This window comes from Myxocyprinus asiaticus, chromosome 50, assembly GCF_019703515.2.
Source record: "Myxocyprinus asiaticus isolate MX2 ecotype Aquarium Trade chromosome 50, UBuf_Myxa_2, whole genome shotgun sequence".
Taxonomy (NCBI): domain Eukaryota; kingdom Metazoa; phylum Chordata; class Actinopteri; order Cypriniformes; family Catostomidae; genus Myxocyprinus; species Myxocyprinus asiaticus.
This window is the reverse complement of record NC_059393.1, coordinates 19,511,095-19,531,481: the sequence shown is the minus strand read 5'-3', so window position 1 is coordinate 19,531,481 and position 20,387 is coordinate 19,511,095. Positions and strand designations below refer to the sequence as shown.

General features: G+C 38.7%; 1 protein-coding gene across 1 annotated transcript in view; it reads right to left on the bottom strand.

The window, feature by feature from the left end:
- The window catches only part of LOC127438762 (contactin-associated protein-like 5), a 102,526-nt gene extending 82,369 nt beyond the window's left edge, over positions 1-20,157 (bottom strand). Inside the window, exon 1 of the mRNA XM_051694589.1 lies at positions 19,921-20,157. Within this exon, the coding sequence (XP_051550549.1) occupies positions 19,921-19,984 (64 nt within the window). The 5' untranslated portion in view covers positions 19,985-20,157. The remainder of the gene's footprint in view (positions 1-19,920) is intronic.
- Positions 20,158-20,387: the final 230 nt, after the last annotated feature.

Sequence of the window (20,387 nt, the reverse complement as noted above, 5' to 3'; positions counted from 1 at the left end):
GTTTTTCTCCAGACAAAGCCTTTTAAAAACCTGCCCCATGATGCATTTTTCAACAGTCTCTCTCTCTCTCTCTCTCTCTCTCTCTCTCTCTCTCTCTCTCTCTCTCTCTCTCTCTCTCTCTCTTGGTATCTCTCTATCTTCTCCTCTGTAAGCAAATAAAGTGAGCAAATTGAGCAAGTGATGTTTCTGAAACCCATAAATATGAATGATGGCGTATGACTGACAGGGAGCTCCTGCCCGTCCTTGTCTCCGAGCAGAGCAATTTCTTGAAGTGACGGACGTGAGGAATGAGGAGGAGAATGGCGGCATTGCGTTAATGTCCACCAGATTCGATTTTCCCTAAGCAGAGGGGAAGTGAGATAGCCCTGGCGACACCTGATGCTCTGATGTTGAAAGCCAGAGATGGAAATCGATGTGGCACAACTACAAACCTGGAGCTTCATTCTATGATATGGAGTGCTTGATGGATAGGAATGCGTATAGTACGTTTGATGGTGTGGAAAGTAAGGCTGGGCAATATATCAAATGTACACCATATAATCGTACTGATTTTCACTAAAAAAATAACTAATTATTAATTTTTATAGCCAAAGTGATCAGCCCTGGTGAAAAGTGGGAAATCAAGTGGGACAACCCGATCTTATGAAAAGTTGTACATATTTTATGAGTTGGATATATTGTATGAGGTTGTATGATTTCGCTTTTATGAATTTGTACGAATTGATTATGTGCAAATGCCCTGATTTGTAATGCGGAAATAAGCGTGAGTTCTGCGTACGAGGTGTCGAGCACATGTTTATTAATATTATTCCCTTACCCAAACCCCTCATCTAAACCTAACTGATCAGTATAATGTGTAAACATGATAGGAAGCCTTAATGTGTGGCAGTAGCAAGTAACTGTAGCATATTAGATAGAAACAATGTTGACTGGCTGTAGTGAAAGTCGTTTGAATTCATACAAGAAGTCTACGATAGCATACAAATTAGCTGAATTTAGACAAATCGTACGAATCCTTATGATTTCGCTGTGAAAGTGTGTTGCATGGGATTACAGTGAAAAGGATTTCCTAAATCACAAAATCATGATTACTCTATATTTCACTATATAATCGTGATTAATTTGCTGCCAATATAAAATTGAGCAATATCCTGTTTATCGCAATGATTTTAAAGTGCTTATTATTTGGCCATTAAGTTTCATATTAGACTAATTTCGAAAAAATATGGAATTTAGAATTTTAGTAACCATTTCGCACATCCTTAGTGGAGAGTGGGAATACAGCCAATTGGATTTCCAAATATAATTGCGATGATTTTGCTGACCATATAAAACTAAGCAATATTGCGAATATCGCAATGATTTTAAAGCACCTATTTTTGGGGGCATTAAGTTCCCTAGCATTTCTTCTACGTTTTGACTTGCACCATCCCTTTTGAAATCAATGGTTTTGCAATATTCTCTGACATAGCATTAAAGGACTAGTTCACCCATAAATTAAAATTCTGTCTGTAAATGATGACATAATTTTCATTTTTTGGTGAACTTTCCATTTAAGCAGGGAATAAAAACATGAAAAGATCACTATTTTGATTCTTTAATTGTTTATATATTCTTTAAGCTAGTCATCACAATGCCCAAAATAATGTATTTTAATAAAATACAATGACCTGATTACTGCATACATGAGTAGTTAATCATCTAAGTTTAGCTGATTAATTAGTGGAAATAGAGTGCACTCAAGTATGCATGTAATTAATAAAACTGTTAAACAAATCAAGGGCAGTGCTCTTTTTGTTTTTAATGCACATAACACCAATGAACAACAATGCACGACGAGGATGGAGGCCGAAGGAAATTTGCACACCACAAGAGCTGCTTGTTGAACTGTGAAAAACATGGTTTTCTTTTACTTGACAAACACACTATGCATAATTGTTTCTACTGGGATCAGACGGATGCTTGCTATGAACGTGAAGACGGGTTGGTGGGTGGGGGGAGATAAAATTTTCATGTTTACCTTGGAAATTCTCATAGTCAGCACTGCCAGTTCTACTGACATATGCATGCTTCGAAATGAATGTTTATGGGAAAAAACAACTCAGCACCACTGGTATTAGCTGTGGATAGGTCTTCTAATTCGCTGTTGTGTTTGCTAGACAATCAGACTATGCAAAATGTTAGCATTGTTAGAAATGGTTTGTTGTTTAGAAATGTCAAAGGGAGTTTCTTTTACTATGGGCACTTTTGGCACTGTGGACTTACAGAAATTAAACTCCCATAAAAACAGTCTTCAAACTCAGTAGTTCATTTAATTTGCCTACTAACATTGTTCAACAGTGGATTTACATGCATCACGAATTCTGATCAATCAGTTCAATCCAATCACACCGATCTCAAATCACCATTCATTCTGGGGTGGAAATTACATTAATTTAAAACATTTTGGAATAAAATGGCAGACTACTTTTTTTAGTGTACCCCATACGAATGATAGCCAAGTCCTGATTTATGGTTTTTGATCATTTATTGGTAGTTTAGATCCATCAAAAGCCAGTTCACATAATGCAAACCAACCAAAATAAATCATCATAAGAGCTGCCCAGCAAACACAGAACGTTCTCCTAACATTAGTGTTTGGTAGCCAATACCAATCATTATGGGAACATTCTTTTTAGGTTATATATATTTTTATAGCCTAACCTACCATTCCCAGAACTATTACAGGTCTAAAACTTTAGTTAACCATTGGGTTCTTTGTTTCTTTGTCTAACTAAGACTAATTTCATGGCTAGCCATTTCAAGTATCCTCAAATACATACAATTAAATAATATTTTCACACTTTTTGCTTGATTAGAAATTATGGAAAATAAAAATATTATCTCCACAAGTAATATTTAGATTCTTAACATGATGTCATTTTTTTCATAATTTCAGCATGCTCTTCACTGACACTGTTGTCTCCATGATAAGGAAGTGCACTAACTTTTGAAAAAGCTTGTATCAGGACCAAAATTGTTGGTAGTGGTGGAAATGACATCACCAATTAATGAAAATATCATAATTTATGCAAAAACAGTATATCATTTCCACACAATAAAAATATCACTCTTTGCTTAAATTAGTATTGTTTTAAAACTAAAACTAAATTTTAACATTAATTAATGTATTTATTTTAATTAATACATTGACTTAATAAATGCATTAATTAATTAATTAATTTTAATATGAATAAAATAATAAAATATTATTAATACTGAAGGCATGCAAATGTTTCCGAGACAGTTTCAATGTGCCCTTCAAATAATAATAAAAATGGTGTAATGTTTTAATGAAACTTTGTTTTAATAAAAAACAACCATTGGGACATACTGTAACAGTGCCAGTAGTTGAAGAAATACTCAAACGACAAATGCTTGTTTCTGCTTTCCACTAGGACCAAAAAATAAAACAACAATTTCATGTAACTTTACCAAGTCCAATTCAACTGGTCACTACCTCTTTGAGTGTTTAAGAGGCAAACCTTTTAAGCAAATGTGCTCTTGAAAAATATATACAAGGCTATTAGTGGACTCAAGAATCCAAGAAATTGCAGACGGCAGTTCTGCGCCAACCTCCCCACCCCCCCCGTGCAGTATTCTCAGGCTTTATTAGATGTAAAAGCAACACGGTGCAAACCTAGCATGACAGTCCGTTTTTCCTGACCCCAGCTGTGCTTTTAAGAGACTCCACCGCTAATGGAATCCCTGGATGTCCCAGTGCATCTAAACTGTGAAAGAACATGTGATTTCTAATGCAGTTTTCAAGAAGCTTTTCCCATATCGGAATGGGTCTGGTGCCTGCTACAAACTATTCCGATGGAAGAATAAAGAGAGAGTGGAAGATGCATGTGTAGTGTGTGTGTGTGTGTGTGTGTGTGTGTGTGTTTGGGGGGAGGTAAAAATGACAAGCTGAAATGCTGAATGCCTCAGTATCTGTGAATGGACAACAACATCCTGTAGAACGTGTGAAACTTTAATTTAAACCCTGTTGGAGAATTTGCACACTCTTGAAGTGTCCCAGATGTCTTTGTACAAAAAAAAAAAAAAAAAAAAGGAAGGAAGGAAAGAGGGAAAGAAGGATGGATGGATGGACAGATGGATGGACAGAAGGATAAAAGGAAGGAAGGAAGGAAGGATGGATGGATGGAATGAGGGAAGGAAGGAAGGAAGGAAGGAAAAAAGGATGGATGGATGGATGGATGATGGATGGACAGATGGATGGATGGAATGAGGGAAGGAAGGAAGGAAAGAAGGATGGATGGAGTCTCAGATGGATGGATGATGGAAGGATGGATGGATGGTGGATGGACGGACAGATGGATGGATGAATGAGGTAAGAAAGTAAAGAACGAAGGATGGATGGAGTCACAGATGGATGGATGGATGATGGATGAATGGATGGAATGAGGGAAGGAAGGAAAGAAGGAAGGATGGATAGAGTCACAGATGGGTGGATGGATGGAAGATGGAAGGATGGAGGAATGAGGGAAAGAGGGAAGGAAGGAAGGATGGATAGAGTCACAGATGGAAGGAAGGATGGATGGAATGAGAGAAGGAAGAAAAAAAGGAAGGATGGCATCACAGATGGATGGGTGAATGGATGGAATTACTATTCTTGACACATTTAAGTATTTTAAGATTTACTGGATCATTCCTGAGCCTCATGAGAGGGGTTTAATCTTGCATGTGAAGATAAATCTAAGACCAACATCTGTGTAGATTAGGCTGCGAGAGGATTTTGCCCTTTTGGTACAGTTTTCAACAGCCCCATATTTTAAGGGGAAAACTACAGAAACGCGGCATCCTTCCTTTACAAAAACACTTCACATTCAGATATATCCCATTTACAGCAGTCCACAAACCTTGATGCCCTCTCTCGCAGCATTTTAGGTAATTAAAATGACTCGGGCCACGTTTTGCCCCTCTCCTCAAGCTTGGCATTTAGCGTTGACCTGATTTTTCTAGTGGTTGCCCATGGCATCGAGGGCTGATGTAATAGGGGAAAATGAAAGAAAGGCTATTATTTAAAGCTGACAGTGACACAGAGAGCCTCTTCATTTCTGTTGTGACACTGCATGCTCACCTCAGCAGGTAGAATACAAGAGGAGAAAAAAAAAAGATTCGCAAGCAGAACAAAGCCTGTGCGATTTACTGTCACCTGTTTAACAGGGGATGATGGAAATCTGATAATTCTTTGTTTTTGTAATGCATCTTTTTTGGTTTGAAGGAAAAACTGACCCAAAAAAAAAAAAAAAAAAAAAAAATGTCCTACCCTTGTGTCATTTCAAACCTGCATGTTTAATTTTTAACAATGAAACACAAAAAGAGAACGTTTATAGGATTTTCCTTCTTTTCCCTGCAATACTATTTTTCAACCTGGTCTCATAGGATCATGTTACTTTAACTACATTTTTGCTAAATGTGCCTCGTTTTACATATCGCTGCAATTTTCTGGTGAAATATATACTAGAGGCGCAACAATAACAAGTTTTATTAACTTTTACTGAAATCACGAGTAAAACGGTAGATTAACCCTTCATAAACACTTATTTTTTGCTCTGTTCCCCAGTCAATACTATTTTATGACATCAAAACATTTTAACTATAACGATTGGTTTTAAAGACACCACATTTTAACGCTTTAAACATGGAAGACAGGGTTTTGACACCAGAACAGAGTCATATAAGTGCCACAAAATGACATGGTTGCTTTAGATTTTGCATTTTTTTTTTTTTTTTGCTTTTTTGCTTTTATGAATTTTTGTTAAACATTACACAATTCAATTTTATGGAATGAAACTGTATGAAACTGAAACGCTTAAATCTTAAAAATAGTCAAAATATTTTTTTGAGTGTGAAAAGATGTGAAAATCTTTTTGGGAGAGCATTTAACTTCTTTTTAGCATCCCTCAAAAGACATCTCACCTTGAAACTGCAGCAATGCGTGTAATGAGCCACGTAATTTCATTGATTCAATGTTGCCACGGTTACGTAACTATCATGAGATCAGGCTGCTATTTTTTTTTTTCATTCAAGAATCTTTATGCAGCACTTTTCCATACAGCAGCATTTTTCCATACAACAGTCCATAGACAATGGATGTCAAGCTACCTACATACATACATGCATGGCATGCAGGGAGGGCTCTGTAGCGCTCCTTTAAAATCCATACAGCAACATTTTTCCATACGACAGTCCATAGATAACGGATGTTAAGCTACCTACATACATACATGCATTGTGTGCAGGGAGGGCTCTGTAGCGACCCTTTAAAATATGCATGTAAGACGGCCTCTGTAGCACCCCCATTCTCACCTAGAGTCACCAAACTTGGTACATATATAGTTCTCACCAAGCTGAACAACTTCCTAATTATAGTCATTAGCTCCGCTCAACAGGAAGTCGGCCATTTTGGATTTTCTGAAAAGCGCAGATTCTGAACTTTTAAATACTCCTCCTAGGGGATTCATGTGACTGGAACCAAATTTGTGCAACATCAAGCCAAGACATTGTAGATGCTAAATTGTGAACATATTTTTCTATTTTGAATGGTATCGCCATGGCGAAGCAATAAATTTATGGCTAAAAATTTGAAAAATGAAGGTCCTTATCTTGTGTGTGCATTGTATGATTTTGATGAAAATTCAGCTGTTCATTTGGTAATAAGGGATGATCACATTGATGTGGCTCTTATGTGTCACTGTCATAGCACCACCAATGGGCAACAGGAAGTATGTCACTTTTAACAGACTTTGAAATAGCACTCTTGTGTTTACATGAATTGCTTCAAGATGTCAAATTGTAAAGGAATACTTGATATCTTAAATACTGTTGCCATGGCAACACATTAATTGTTATTATTTCTTTCTTCCTATATTTGGGTGTTTTTGAGGCACTTGGCATGCTTAAAATTTCATGAAATTTTGCACACACATCAGAATCATCGGCCATTAGGACTGGGCAAAAATTTACAAATGGGCATGTAGGGGGGGCTCTGTAGTGCCCCCTTTAAAATGGGCATGTAAGACGGCCTCTGTAGCACCCGCACTCTCACCTAGAGTCACCAAACTTGGTACAAATATAGTTCTCACCAATCCGAACAACTTTTATAGTCATTAGCTCCGTCCAACAGGAAGTCGGCCATTTTGGATTTTCTGAAAATCGCAGATTCTGAACTTTTAAATACTTCTCCAAGGGGATTCATGTGACTGGCACCAAATTTGTGCAACATCATGCCAAGACATTGTAGATGCTAAATTATGAATGTATTTTTATATTTTGAATGGTGTCACCATGGCGAAGCAATACATTTATGGCTAAAAATGTGAAAAAGGAAGTTCCTTGTGTGTGCATTGTATGATTTTGATGAAAATTCAGCTGTATATTTGGTAATGAGGGATGATCACATTGATGCAACTATTATGGGTCACTGTCATAGCGCCACCAATGGGCAGCAGGAAGTATGGCACTTTTAACAAACTTTGGAATAGCACTCGTGTTTACATGAATTGCTTAAAAATTCTTTAGATTACTGTCAGGACACTGCAAATAGCTTGTCTGCACATGACGTCACGTCACTGTGTTGCTGTGGCGCAAAATGCAGATGGAGGGCAGGAAGTGATTTTCTACATAGGAAGCACTTTCACAAACTCAAAAAACTATAAAAATGTTTTTATAAAGATGTTTTGCATCGTTTACGGTTGCTCAAATCGATCAAACTGAGAAACCACAAGGAGCTTTTATCATGTAACAAAAGTTGTTGTTCATAAGGGGGAAAAATGCAAGAAATTGACTGAAAAATGCAGAAAAAAATGGCTTGTAAACCCGCGTCTGCAGTTGGGAGGAGCCGAGTCGGATAATGCTCATGTGTGCAGTGACCACTTCGTCAAAGGTAAGTTAATACAACTTATGTGGCTATGTTTATGTTTATGTAATGCTAGCTGTTTCCGTACTTTGTAAAGTTAAAGTAATTGTTTTTTATTTTCTTTGTTTGAGTTTGAACCCCTGTAACTGAACAATAGATAGTACAGGCAACACCACACTAACACTTAACAGTTACACAAAATACAGGCGAACGTAAATAACTTACCCTGCCATGCAATTGCAATGAGCTGCAATGAATTCTCCGTCTTGTTTCGTGATGATCCATGTCTTTAGTGGCGTTTCGGCAGACCTTTGAGAGTGGTTAACCTAATAACATAAACAACCGTAACGCTAACATCGAGAGGCGCAGCAGCATTGAATGTTTGTTGCTAGGTTAATCCACAGGACAAAAAAGTAATGCCACTCACCCAGGCGAAAAACCAAATGACAGTCATTGTGGAGCACCTTGGTACTGAGGTCATTGACCCAACCACTAACAAAAAAGTCGTATGCCTCCATACTTTTGTATGCTTTAATTTGTTTTCTGGAGTAGAAGGATGTCTGGTGGACAAGGTAGTTGCTTATATCTACCACCTCGATGGCAGGCAAGTATTTCAATTAAGTTGAAAAATCGCTCCTCTTCATAACATAAGGATCACGTCCAACATATGTTGTGATTTTCTGTTTATACCTTTCTCTCGTAATAGCGTCTAAACTAGTACAGTACGGACTTTCCTCCATCTCGTCCATTCTGCTTTTCACTTCCTGCCCTCCATCTGAATTTTACGCGTCATCAGAATCACGTAACTGCAAGCAAGCAGTATTTGATATCTTAAATATTGTTGCCATGGCAACACATTAATTGTTTTTATTCCTTTCTTCCTATATTTGGGTGTTTTTGAGACACTTGGCATGCTTAAAATTTCATGAAATTTTGCACACATACATCAGAGTCATCGGCCATTAGGACTGGGCAAATATTCATGCATGGGCATGCATCCAAGACGGCCTCTGTAGCACCCTCATTTTCACCTACAGTCACCAGAATTGGGACATGTATAGTTCTCATCAAGCCGGACAACTTTCATAATTATAGTTATTAGCTCCGCTCAACGGGAAGTCTGCAATTTTAGATTTTTTTAATATTGCAGTCTCTGTATTTTTAAATATTCCTCCTAGGGGATTCATAAGACTGTCATCACATTTAGACAACAATTGTGAACAGATTTTTTATATATATCGAACGGTGTTTCCATGGTGAGGCATTAATGGCGAAAAATGGTAAACAGGAAGTGTCTCATATCTTCTGTGTGCAATGTGTGATTTAGATCAAAATTGAGATTAGCCTTGGGGGCTAATCACATGGATGTGACTATTTTCAGTCATGGTCATAGCACCACCACCTGGCAGCAGGAAGTGTTGTTCTCACAATAGACTTTAAAATACTCCTCTTATATTTACCCAAATTGCTTCAAAATTGTTTAGAATAATGTCAAATGCAATGGTCCACCTTGCATTGTTTTTCGAAAGCCATCAGGTGGAAATGGACCCATGGCGCTTTGGCCCATCATCGCTGCTTACAGCTATATTTTTCAATTTGTTATTCCAATTTTATTGTTTTTGTAAATATTCACTCGTTTACTGTTAGTTTTAGGCCACATACACACTAATATGTTTTAGTTTGAAAATGCACTTTTTTCTCGATGTTTCAGCCTTCTGTCCTCACTGAGATGTAATTTTTGTCCAGCGAAAATTTAGCTTTTCGCAATGTAGTGTGGACTGGAAAAACAGAGACATTGGAAAATGATGACGTATTTGATGTCATGTTACGCAGTCATGTGATCCATCCAAAACAACCAAGATGGCGGCCCATGTTGTAGCACCATTGTTGTGCCTGATATCCATTTTAATAGCATTGTTAAAGATAAAAGCTACCTGTACAACCTTCACATTTTATTCCTTCAAAGGTGACGGGAAGTTTAATGGGAACTGGTGTAAGTCAACGGAACACCAGGATAATTGCGTTTCAAACCGTATATGGAACAATGACTTTTTGCATGCATAGTAAACTGATTTAAGCATTTTTATACTTTCCAGTGTGGAAGAGCAATTATTTTTTTTAAAGTTTGAAAACAGCAGTGTGAAAAAAGAGAGCATTTTGAAAATGCCATTTTATCTGGATTAATGTGGATGTAGCCTTAGTTTAGCTTTAGTTTTTTCAGTGTTTCAGTTAAGTTAAAAAGCTAAAATGTTAACTGATATCATTTTAATACATTCAACATCGTTAATTTCTGTCTACTGGTATTTTCATCTTTAATGAAGGTGTACTGTAAATTATTCAAATTTTATAATAAACTGTGTATCAATTTTAATTGAATATCATTTTAAATCTCTTCTATTTAAGTTGTAATTATTATCGTACAATTGTAAAACTGGAATATTTTGAAGCTGTGCTCAACTAATACCCTGGACATTAGAAAGACGTCACTTTAATAGCATGGTGTTCTGTCCGGTTGGGCCAGTACGGCGCAACCATCTGGACTTGTTGCCCATTCTCCCTGACTTGGCACAACGTCTGTGCAACGAGGCTCACTGGGGGAAACGCATACTTAAAATGCTGTGTGCCAAGGCATCCATGCCGAGGGGCGCCTCGGACAGGGAGTACCAAAGGGGGCAGTGAGAGGACTCTCAGGAGGTGAACAGGTCCACCTGTGCCTCCCCGAATCTCTCCCAAATTAGCTGGACTAAACGGGGGTGGAGTCTCCATTCTCTGTGGAGCTTTACCTGCCGTGAGAGCACATCCGCTGCACGGTTGAGGACGCCCGGGAGGTGAGTGGCTCGCAGAGACTTCAACGTCTGCTGACTCCAAAGGAGGAGGCTTTGAGCGAGTTGCAACATGCAATGTGAGTGTACACCGCCCTGGCGGTTTATGTATGCCACAGTCACTGTGTTGTCCGTCCGGACCAACACGTGCTTGCCCTGAATCAACGGCCGAAGCCTCCGCAGGGCCAGTGATACCGGCAGCAACTCTAGGCAGTTTATGTGCCATTGCAGGCAGGGCCCTGTCCATACTGCCTGCCCGTTGCACACGGCGCCCCAGCCTGAATTCGAGGCATCCGTCATGACCACGATGCACCTTGAGACCTGCACTAAGGGAACCCCTGCCTGTAGAAATGCCAGATCTGAACATGGGCTGAAAGTTTGGTGGCACCGTGGCATGATAGTCACACGCTGGGTGCCGTGGTGCCATGCCCACCTCGGGACTCGAGTCTGTAGCCAGTGCTGGAGCATTCTCATATGCATCAACCCGAGGGGAAGTACTGCCACCAAGGATTCCATATGCCCCAGGAGCCTCTGAAATTGTTTCACCGGGACCGCTACCTTCTGCCTGAAGGCTCTCAGGCAGGCCAGCACCGACTGTGCATGCTCATTCGTAAGGTGTGCCATCATGGTGACTGAGTACAACTCGGAAAGAATAGAAATGCTCTGCGCAGGGGAGAGCTTGCTCTTTTCCCAGTTGACCTGAAGCCCCAGGTGTTCGATGTGCCAAAGCACAAGGTCCCTGCACGCACACAATAGATCTCGCAAGTGAGCTAGGATCAGTCAGTCGTTGAGATAATTGAGGATGCGAATGCCCTTTTCCTTTAGTGAGGCCAGGGCCGCTCCGAGCCCAGAAACCAACCATCCAGCCGTGAACGCTCAGGGTGGGGCGGAGGGTTCCACTCAAGCCCAATGTTCGCAGCCGCCTGGGCAAGCACGGCTGTCAACCATCCGAGAGTGGGAGCTCAGTAGACTCGTCCACTTCTGAAAGCAGGAGCCCACCCTCTGATGCTGCGACCGATAACTCATCCTCACTGTGAGCCGTGAATGAGACATTAAATCTGCCCTGAGGTGGACCGCCTGCCTCGCTCGTGAACTCTACCAGGCAGAACGAGCATGCTGGGGGATGGGAGGTCTGCGGGAACTGAGCCGGCGGAGAAGCTCCCATATCCACATCCAAATCGCCCACGGCGCTCGCTGACCCAGCCGCCTGAGTTTCAATGCAGGATGGACCAGGTCAGGAAGCAGCCTTGGTGGCTCTCTGCTTCACGGAGAAGAAAGAGAGCTGCGACCGCAACATTCTCATGGACAAGTTCTCACAGTGAAAACATGACCTATCCACAAAAGCTGCATGCTGGCGGCTCAAGCACTCGAGACAGATTTCGTGACCATCCGGTGGGGAGAGATAACAGCCACATCCAGTAGCACAAAGGCGAATGGACATCTTTAAAAAGACGCCAATTGTTTGTGCGAGCTCTTTTTGAGAAAATATACTCTTTTAAATATACTCTTTTTTATACCTGTGGGCCGAAGCGCCCAAGGGAAGCACAACACTCGACCGTGCGAGGGTGACCACTGATATGCGCCATAAAATCCAGCAGCGATAGCAAGGTGACATGATGAACACACACATGCGCTTCTCTCCGAAGAACAAGTCTGAATGAGTGGTGCACGCCATCTCCTTTTATATCCGTATGTCCGGGGTGGAGAGTGGCATGCAAATTCCACTCGCCAATTTTCATTGGCCTTTTCTGAATAAAGCAAAGGTGATTGGGGCTCTCAAGAGTGAACCCCTAGTGTCACTACAGGGTGACAGACAGGGAACAATACTACTTTGCTCAATTCACCAAAGCCACATTCTGCAACCCTGGCCACCATGAAAGCCTTGGAGATCCATTTACAAAACATTTTCTCTGCTATCAGAGCGAGAAATTGCTACTGCGCTGTTTCTCGACAAGTATGGGATGTCTGCAGAACTTTCTTTTTGAGAAATATTTTTGAAATGCCATTAGCAGCTTGTTAGGGGTTTGTTGTGCTTTGAATTATATGTACGAAGTAGGGGAGCATATGTTTGGCAGTCTAAACGCCCACTAACTGCCTGAACAGCATCTCATTAGAGGAAGATACATTAAAGCAGTGTGTTTTTCAAGGTACTGTCAGGACAGAACATCAGTCTTTATGATCAGCTGTGTTCAGGGTTGTTATTACCGGCTTTTAGTTTGATGGATTAGACCTGTCAATCATTTCTCGTTGTTCTCTGGGGTGAGAGCTGGGAGGGCCTGGTTGTTGTTGTTGTTTTTTTTGTTTTTCGTGTTTTCATGTGATTATCTTAAATAAATTTGATAAACTTCAGCAGAGCTTTGTATTTTTGAGATGGTGTGTCTGTATTGGTATGTCTATTCATTCCAAATCAACATGAAATCGAAACTGACCCTGTTTGCCTTCTTAATACATTTTCCTGGTCTTATTGTAAGTATACATTTTTCTTTAAACATTTTTCTTTAAAAAGTTTTCATGATCTTTCATCAAAATGTAAACAGAATTTTGCTCCGCTACTAAAACGCCTTTCCTTTTCAGGTGACGTCACCAAACCCCTCCTATTTTTCAAACACTTGTAATATAGAGACCACTTTTCATGATCCAATCAATTCCTGATGCATAAAACAAGTCCCAGTTTACATTTTTGATCACTGAATGTATTATTTCACTTCGAAATATGAAGTAAAATTGGATGTGAATGTCATTTTAAGTTGACTTAAGTAGGATGTGTTTATGGATCAACATCTTATGTTGGTCCTGGAACAGCATTCCTGTCAAACAAATGTCCTAACCTTATCCCTAACTCTATTCTAACCATTAAACAAGCCTAAAATCAAAGGGAAATGATTGGTTGATACTGTAAGGAAGGCATTCATGCTCTAAGCCCAACCCTTAACATGAAATCTTATTGGTTGACAGGAGTTTTTTCCATAACCAACAAAGTTAATCCAGGAGCATGTCCTATTTAGCGATACCACAGTAATCAAGTTTGACCATGATTTTGTCTAAGTAGGACATATTCCTGGAACAACATTCCATCAATCAGCCAGGCACATTTTACACTTCATTTTGAGCATTCAACAACATTCTTATTAAACAACATTTTCCTTTGAACTTTATGAGAGGTTAATGGCTAGTGTGAGGGTTGAGATTAGAGATAGGGTTGTTTTAAAATTGTTATATATATTTTCTTTTAAATAACATTTTACCAATAAATTGTGAGCGTCTTGAGTATTTATGTTTGTTAGAGTACTGCATTGTTTCCAGCCTGATCATATGTAAATTAAGTGACTGTGGCAAAATATTTACAAAATGACATTACGCAGTTCCTTATACGTATCACGGCATTTTCAAGGTGAAAACTAAATTTCCAAGGTGAAAGAGTCAAATTTTCTCCCAAATAGATCTATCGAGTTATAAATCATCAAAACCGACCTCTCTACCCTAAACTTTAAACCTAAACAATAGTGTCATAAAAAAGGCAAATGTGAGATGAAAAATGCAATTACTGAAGCAACCATGTCATTTTGTGGTGCTTCTATGTTACTTTCGGCACATGTGTCGACTCGTGTAATCTTCAGGATTCATACCCCGGTCCTTTGCATCGCAAGTGCAACGCTCTATCAGTTGCTACTGCGTAATTTGATCACGTTTGAGCAAGCTTGTAAATGTACTTGATTATGAATGAAAACTTTAAACTCTATTGCGTCACGCGCTGCAGTGCGCTTCACGTGAGTATTCACACTGTTTGTATGGCACACAGAGTAACTGCCTACAGTATGTGTAACTGGAGCTAGCTGGTACGTGATAGCTGTGCGGTATGTGTAAACCTCACTCCACTGGCCTCAAGAGGTACACTAGCGACTGATGCTAGAGGCTGTAGCATTAAGCCTCCCATGCTGGCTGATGCCAGTTCGAATCCAGCTCGGAGCGGGTCGTGCAGGACCAGTTGCATATGTATAGCACTTGAAATTAGTCATTTAAAAGGTTCCAAGTAAGTTACGGGCTGCTCCTACACAGTTTTTTAATTGTAAGCATTTTCAATGTAAACATGCACTAGATGGTTGTTTTTGACATTTCCAGTGCAACTTTTTTTCATCGTCTTGCGCAAGAGTGCCACGTTTTTTAGATGCCATGTCAATTTAAAAAGAACTTCAATCTACTGTTAAAAATGAATCTCTGGGGGCCTGGGTAGCTCAGCAAGTAAAGAAGATGACTACCACACCTGGAGTCACAAGTTCGAATCCAGGGTGTGCTGAGTGACTCCAGTCAGGCTTCCTAAGCAACCAATTGGTCCGGTTGCTAGGGTGGGTAGAGTCACGTTGGGTTAACCTCCTCTTGGTCGCTATAATGTGGTTCTCGCTCTCGGTGAGGGTGATGAGTTGTGCGTGGATGCTGCGGAGAAAAGCGTGAAGCCTCCACAATCGCTAGGTCTCCATGGTAACACACTCAACAAGCAACGTGATAAGATGTGTGGATTGACGGTCTCAGACGCAGAGGCAACTGAGATTTGTCCTCCGCCACCCGGATTGAGGCAAGTCACTACACCACCACGAGGACTTAGAGCGCATTGGGAATTGGACACTCCAAATTGGGGAGAAATGAAAAAAAAGAAGAAAAAGAAAAAAGGCATCTCGAGACACCTGTGTTCTATGCTATTTGTTGGGCTGCAAGGATGCGATTGGTTTGAACAGCCACTTAATGCTTGGGTATACTTTGTTTTTCCGCGTGCCATTTCCATCTCGCACACAGTCGAGTGCTCAGCCTTTCAAAGTATACTTTTTTGACCGCGACTCCACACAGACACGATCGACGTATGTGTACCAAGACTGCTTTGTGATACTCTTGTCTTAAGTTCAGTTGACGGCAAGCGCATTCACAGACGGCGCACACAGATGTACACAGTACTATGCTGATGACGAAATTAGTAGAACGCGGTCAACCTATGTATATTGGCCTTTAGAACGCAGCCATAGAAAGCAGCTGCCTATGTAGGCAGTGAGGCGTCACAATAGATTTTGGAATAGAGCTTTTCTGGACCCTAGACACTAGGAATCCAAGTTCTATGGAAACAGAACCATAATAAAGCAGCAGCAGCTAATAGTCAATGTTATACCATTAGAATATGTATATTTATTAATTTTTCATATATTTACAGATTTTTTACAAGTACAAGCAAATTTCTTCTATTTAATCAAAGCCTCGGGGGCCCTTGAAGAAATACTTAAACTTGATTACTTATCTTTTGATGACTCGTTCAGAATTTCCTATGGAATTTGCCACTTGATGTAAATATAGATATTCTGTTGATCTCACAGAGAGCAGCTAAGACTCTTTTTCTTTTTTTCTTTTTCCATGATCATCCCACGCATCTTTCAAAATAGATTTTCTGGCATTTATAAAACGTCTTAAAATACCCAATGGCGCTGTCGTGATTAACACTTCACCGGTGGTGAGAAAACCAGACAGGCACGTGGGTAAAAGGCCATTTACGAGCTGGCCTGGAGTTTTGTTGGGGGAAAGTTGTTTGTCTTTAACTTCTAAGGTCAGGCTCAAACAACAGCTATGGATCCGCCTCTTGTTTGGGGCCCGAAATTACAGCTGACACATGTGCTGACAAGATCGAGGCAATTATTGAGTTAGACAATGATCTACTGTACAGTGCAAGCACTGCGATTTTCTTTCCTAGACAGGGAGAGAGAGCAAGAGAGAGGACATTCGAGATAGAAGGCCAGAAAATATGCCCTAACTCTCCATGAACAAGTTAGCAATGGCGTAGTGGTGACTGATGTGGCAAAAACTCATATATGCCGTTTATATTAAATGATCTCTCTTTTTAGCTGGACATCTGCAAAATCTTTAAAGAAATGCCAGCTTGTATCTGGCCTTGTCTTTATCATATTCTTGCTTTCTAACCAGAATGATCCATAGTTCTTACTGAACATCATATCAAACCCCCTTTATTCCAATGATTTAAAAGAAGAAAAAAGTCCCTACTGGTTTTTTCAGAGTCTGGACCTTACTGATCAGGTAATTAAAAGGAGTAATTGACTTGCACGGCTGAATGCTGTCAGGCACATTCGATCAAAGCAGAGAACAAATCTAGGCCACCAAACACAGACTCCAGCTCAAAGAGACTTTGGCTCTCATTAGATTTAATAGACCGCTATACTTTCATTTCACAAGCGTGCATATCTCTAGCAAATTACTGTATATCCATAAACAGCACAGTAAATAAAGTATACTGCGGCAGCGTTATTTTCAGCCTGGTTCCAATTTTGTATTTCATTACGAGACAGACTTCTATCTATTTGCAATCTGTTGAATGAAGAGTTTGTTAATTATAATTTGTGCAACCTAATGGTTTATGGGAATGGCAGGGTAAGTGTGGTTATTAATATCGGCAAACTGCTCATGCTTAACCACAGATGGTTTCATGCCTGCAACGTCCTGCGGCCTTCTGTTATTCCTCTAATCTATAATTATTATCTAACGCTAATATTTATTTAGCAAGAAACGCGCCACTAATTATGCAGCTCACACGAAGCCATTGCCTGTCAAGAATTAGATATTTTTGAACTCATCCAGTTCCTACAGATCAGTCTTCAAATGAGCCAAATCAAGGTTAAAGGAATATTCCAGGTTCAATACAAGTTAAGATCAATCTACAGCATTTGTGGCATAATGCTGATTACAACAAAGATCAATTTTGACTCGTCCCTCCTTTTCTTTAAAAAAGAAGAAGCAAAAATCGAGGTTACAGTGAGGCACTTACAATGGAAATGAATGGGGCCAATTTTTGGAGGGTTTAAAGGTAGAAATGTGAAGCTTATAATTTTATAAAAGCACTTACATTAAATTTTATTTTAAAACTCATCATTTTTACATTCATTTTAGCATTTTAGGGCTTACGGCATTATGTCGTCTAGCAACGAAGTTTTAAAATTGGCTATAACTTTGCACAGAAAAGTTTGCTAAGCGATTTTATCACAATAAAGCCATGTTAACGTGCATATTGTTCATGTCTTGTGGATATACTTTTGAAACAGTATGTATTTTAACTGTTACGGACTGGCCCCATTCACTTCCATTGTCAGTGTAACACTATAACCCTGATACTGTATTTATTTATTTATTTATTTATTTACTTATTTTATTTTAAAGGAGGGACATTTCCAAATACATTTTATGGTAATCAACATTGTGCAACAAATGCTGTCGATTGAGCTTAACTTGTATTGTACCCGGAATATTTATTTAAGCTTAAAAAGCAAAAAAGTCGTTTGATTGGCCAAGCCATGCATTTTGTGTATTTATTGACCCAAGTGCTCCTCATTTGCATTTGATTATATATTTATGACATCATAACGGGTCACATGCATCTTCTAATATTAAATTAATTCTCAGGACCCCATAGCTATCCACGAGCGCTGCCAAGACTTAAAACTGACAATCTCTATTTAGAGGTTGTTTAGATGCATATGCAAATGAACCATTGGGAATTTGCATATTCATGTTGGACAACCCTGAATGCTATATCAAAGTCTGAGGAAGCAAATCTCCCTGGGAGAGTTATTTTACTGATAACACCAGCCTGCTAATAAGCTCAAACACTTTTGTATGTTCTATTTATTTCAGCTTGTTTAGTTTGTTGGTTTTGGAAATCAAAAGTGTTTAAATGTGTCCTTCAAACATAAATCGACCAAAATGGTAAATACTTCCAAAATAATTAGGGTTAGGGTAGGATTTCAAATTTGCTGAATAAATTATCAATTTAAGAGGCCGCAAGCGTAACAAAACAAAATGGTGTTTCTTATCTTAATTAACTTTCTAATAAATAATTACATAAGTCTTTGTGGCAAGTGTCTGGCCCTTGAATGGGGACCTTTGACTCCTTCGGATGTCAAAGGCTTGATGAGTTTGATCTATAAATGGAAACAGCGCCTTCTAGTGGTGACATCTCCACCCTAAATTGGGTAAAGCAAAGTCTACAAAGACATTCTTTACATTTGATATAGATCACAATATATACTGATTTATTGGATAATTTATTTACCATTCCAAAGCGTTTAAATATTGCTTCACATTCATGAATTTCACTATTCTTGGCATGCATTCATGTGTTTGTGGACTGTATGAACATGTAAGCCAAATAGTGCAACATTGACTGAACCGGACAGTCTGGACTGTCACATTTCTCCCTGACTGCCCTCATAAGTTCAGTGGAAGCACCTTAAACATCTGCATTCATTTAATTCAGTGGGTTTCCCACAGTGACGCATAAATACTTAAACTCATACTGTACAAAGCCATAGAAATATAATGAACAGATATGCTGTCTCTCGAGCTGTCATCTTTCTGACAGCTTTAAATGCTCCCAAAAAATAGACTGTTTTGAATCTTTAGAGTTTTGAACCTTAAATATAAATTCAAAAGCCACTTATATCACTGTTAATATATAAAACAGCGTAATATCTTGTATTAAATATAATATATACAGTCAAATATAAAGTAAATGGACTATAAAGTTATTTCTGGAAATACTTTAATTCGGTGCCAAAGTATCAGTATTACAACTTCATGCATCAAAAAAAAAAAAAAAAAAAAAAAAAAAAAAATATATATATATATATATATATATATATATATATATATATATATATATATATATATATATATATATATATATATATATATATATATATATATATATATCTATATCTATATATATATATATATATATATATATATATATATATATATATATATATATATCTATATATATATATATATATATATATATATATATATATATATATATATATATATATAAGTTGTTTTATATTTATAAATATATTTATATGTTTTATGTATTTAAAATACTTTTACATTTTAAAAAATTACATATACATTATATTTTTTTAATTATATGTAAGCTATTTATATATGTTATATTTTAAGTATTTTTTAAATACTCTTTAAAGTATTGATATGTATGTTAAGTACTTGCTATCTATTTAAAATCCATATTCTAAAAACAACAGTTTTTAAAAAAGCATTTACAAATATTTATGTGTATATTTATATTTTCATATTATTTGTTCTTATTATTTTTGCATATTGACAAATCAAGAAAATGAATATCAATATACTTACATTTATTCGCTGCCAGCGTGGTTCGTAACGCGCACAGGAGCGCGAGCGCGTGGAGACGCAGCATCTTCTCTCCAAAAACACAATAACCTCGATCCAAGTTGCACTATATTCCCAACCAGGGTCAAACAGCTCCAAAAGCCTCCCGGTGGTTCGGGTCCGACGGCTGTTCGGCTGTCTAACCCCGAGCTTGTGTTGCCAGTGATGAAACGAATGAGGCACTCTCCTCCATAGTTCCACTTAAAGACATGCGTTTGGCTCTTCCCAGGAGACTCTTCATATAGTAAGTTTTTCGCGGGTTTTGCCTTGGTATTTTTTACATTTGAGTCATATTCCGAAGTGTATAGGTCCAAATGAAGTCCAAAACAGACTATCTGCTGTGACGGAACGGAGAGAGACTTGCGGTTGATGCGTTTTTTGCACGTTGAGCCAACAGTCACCCTGAAGAGGCAGCGCGCTGTAAGCCGAAT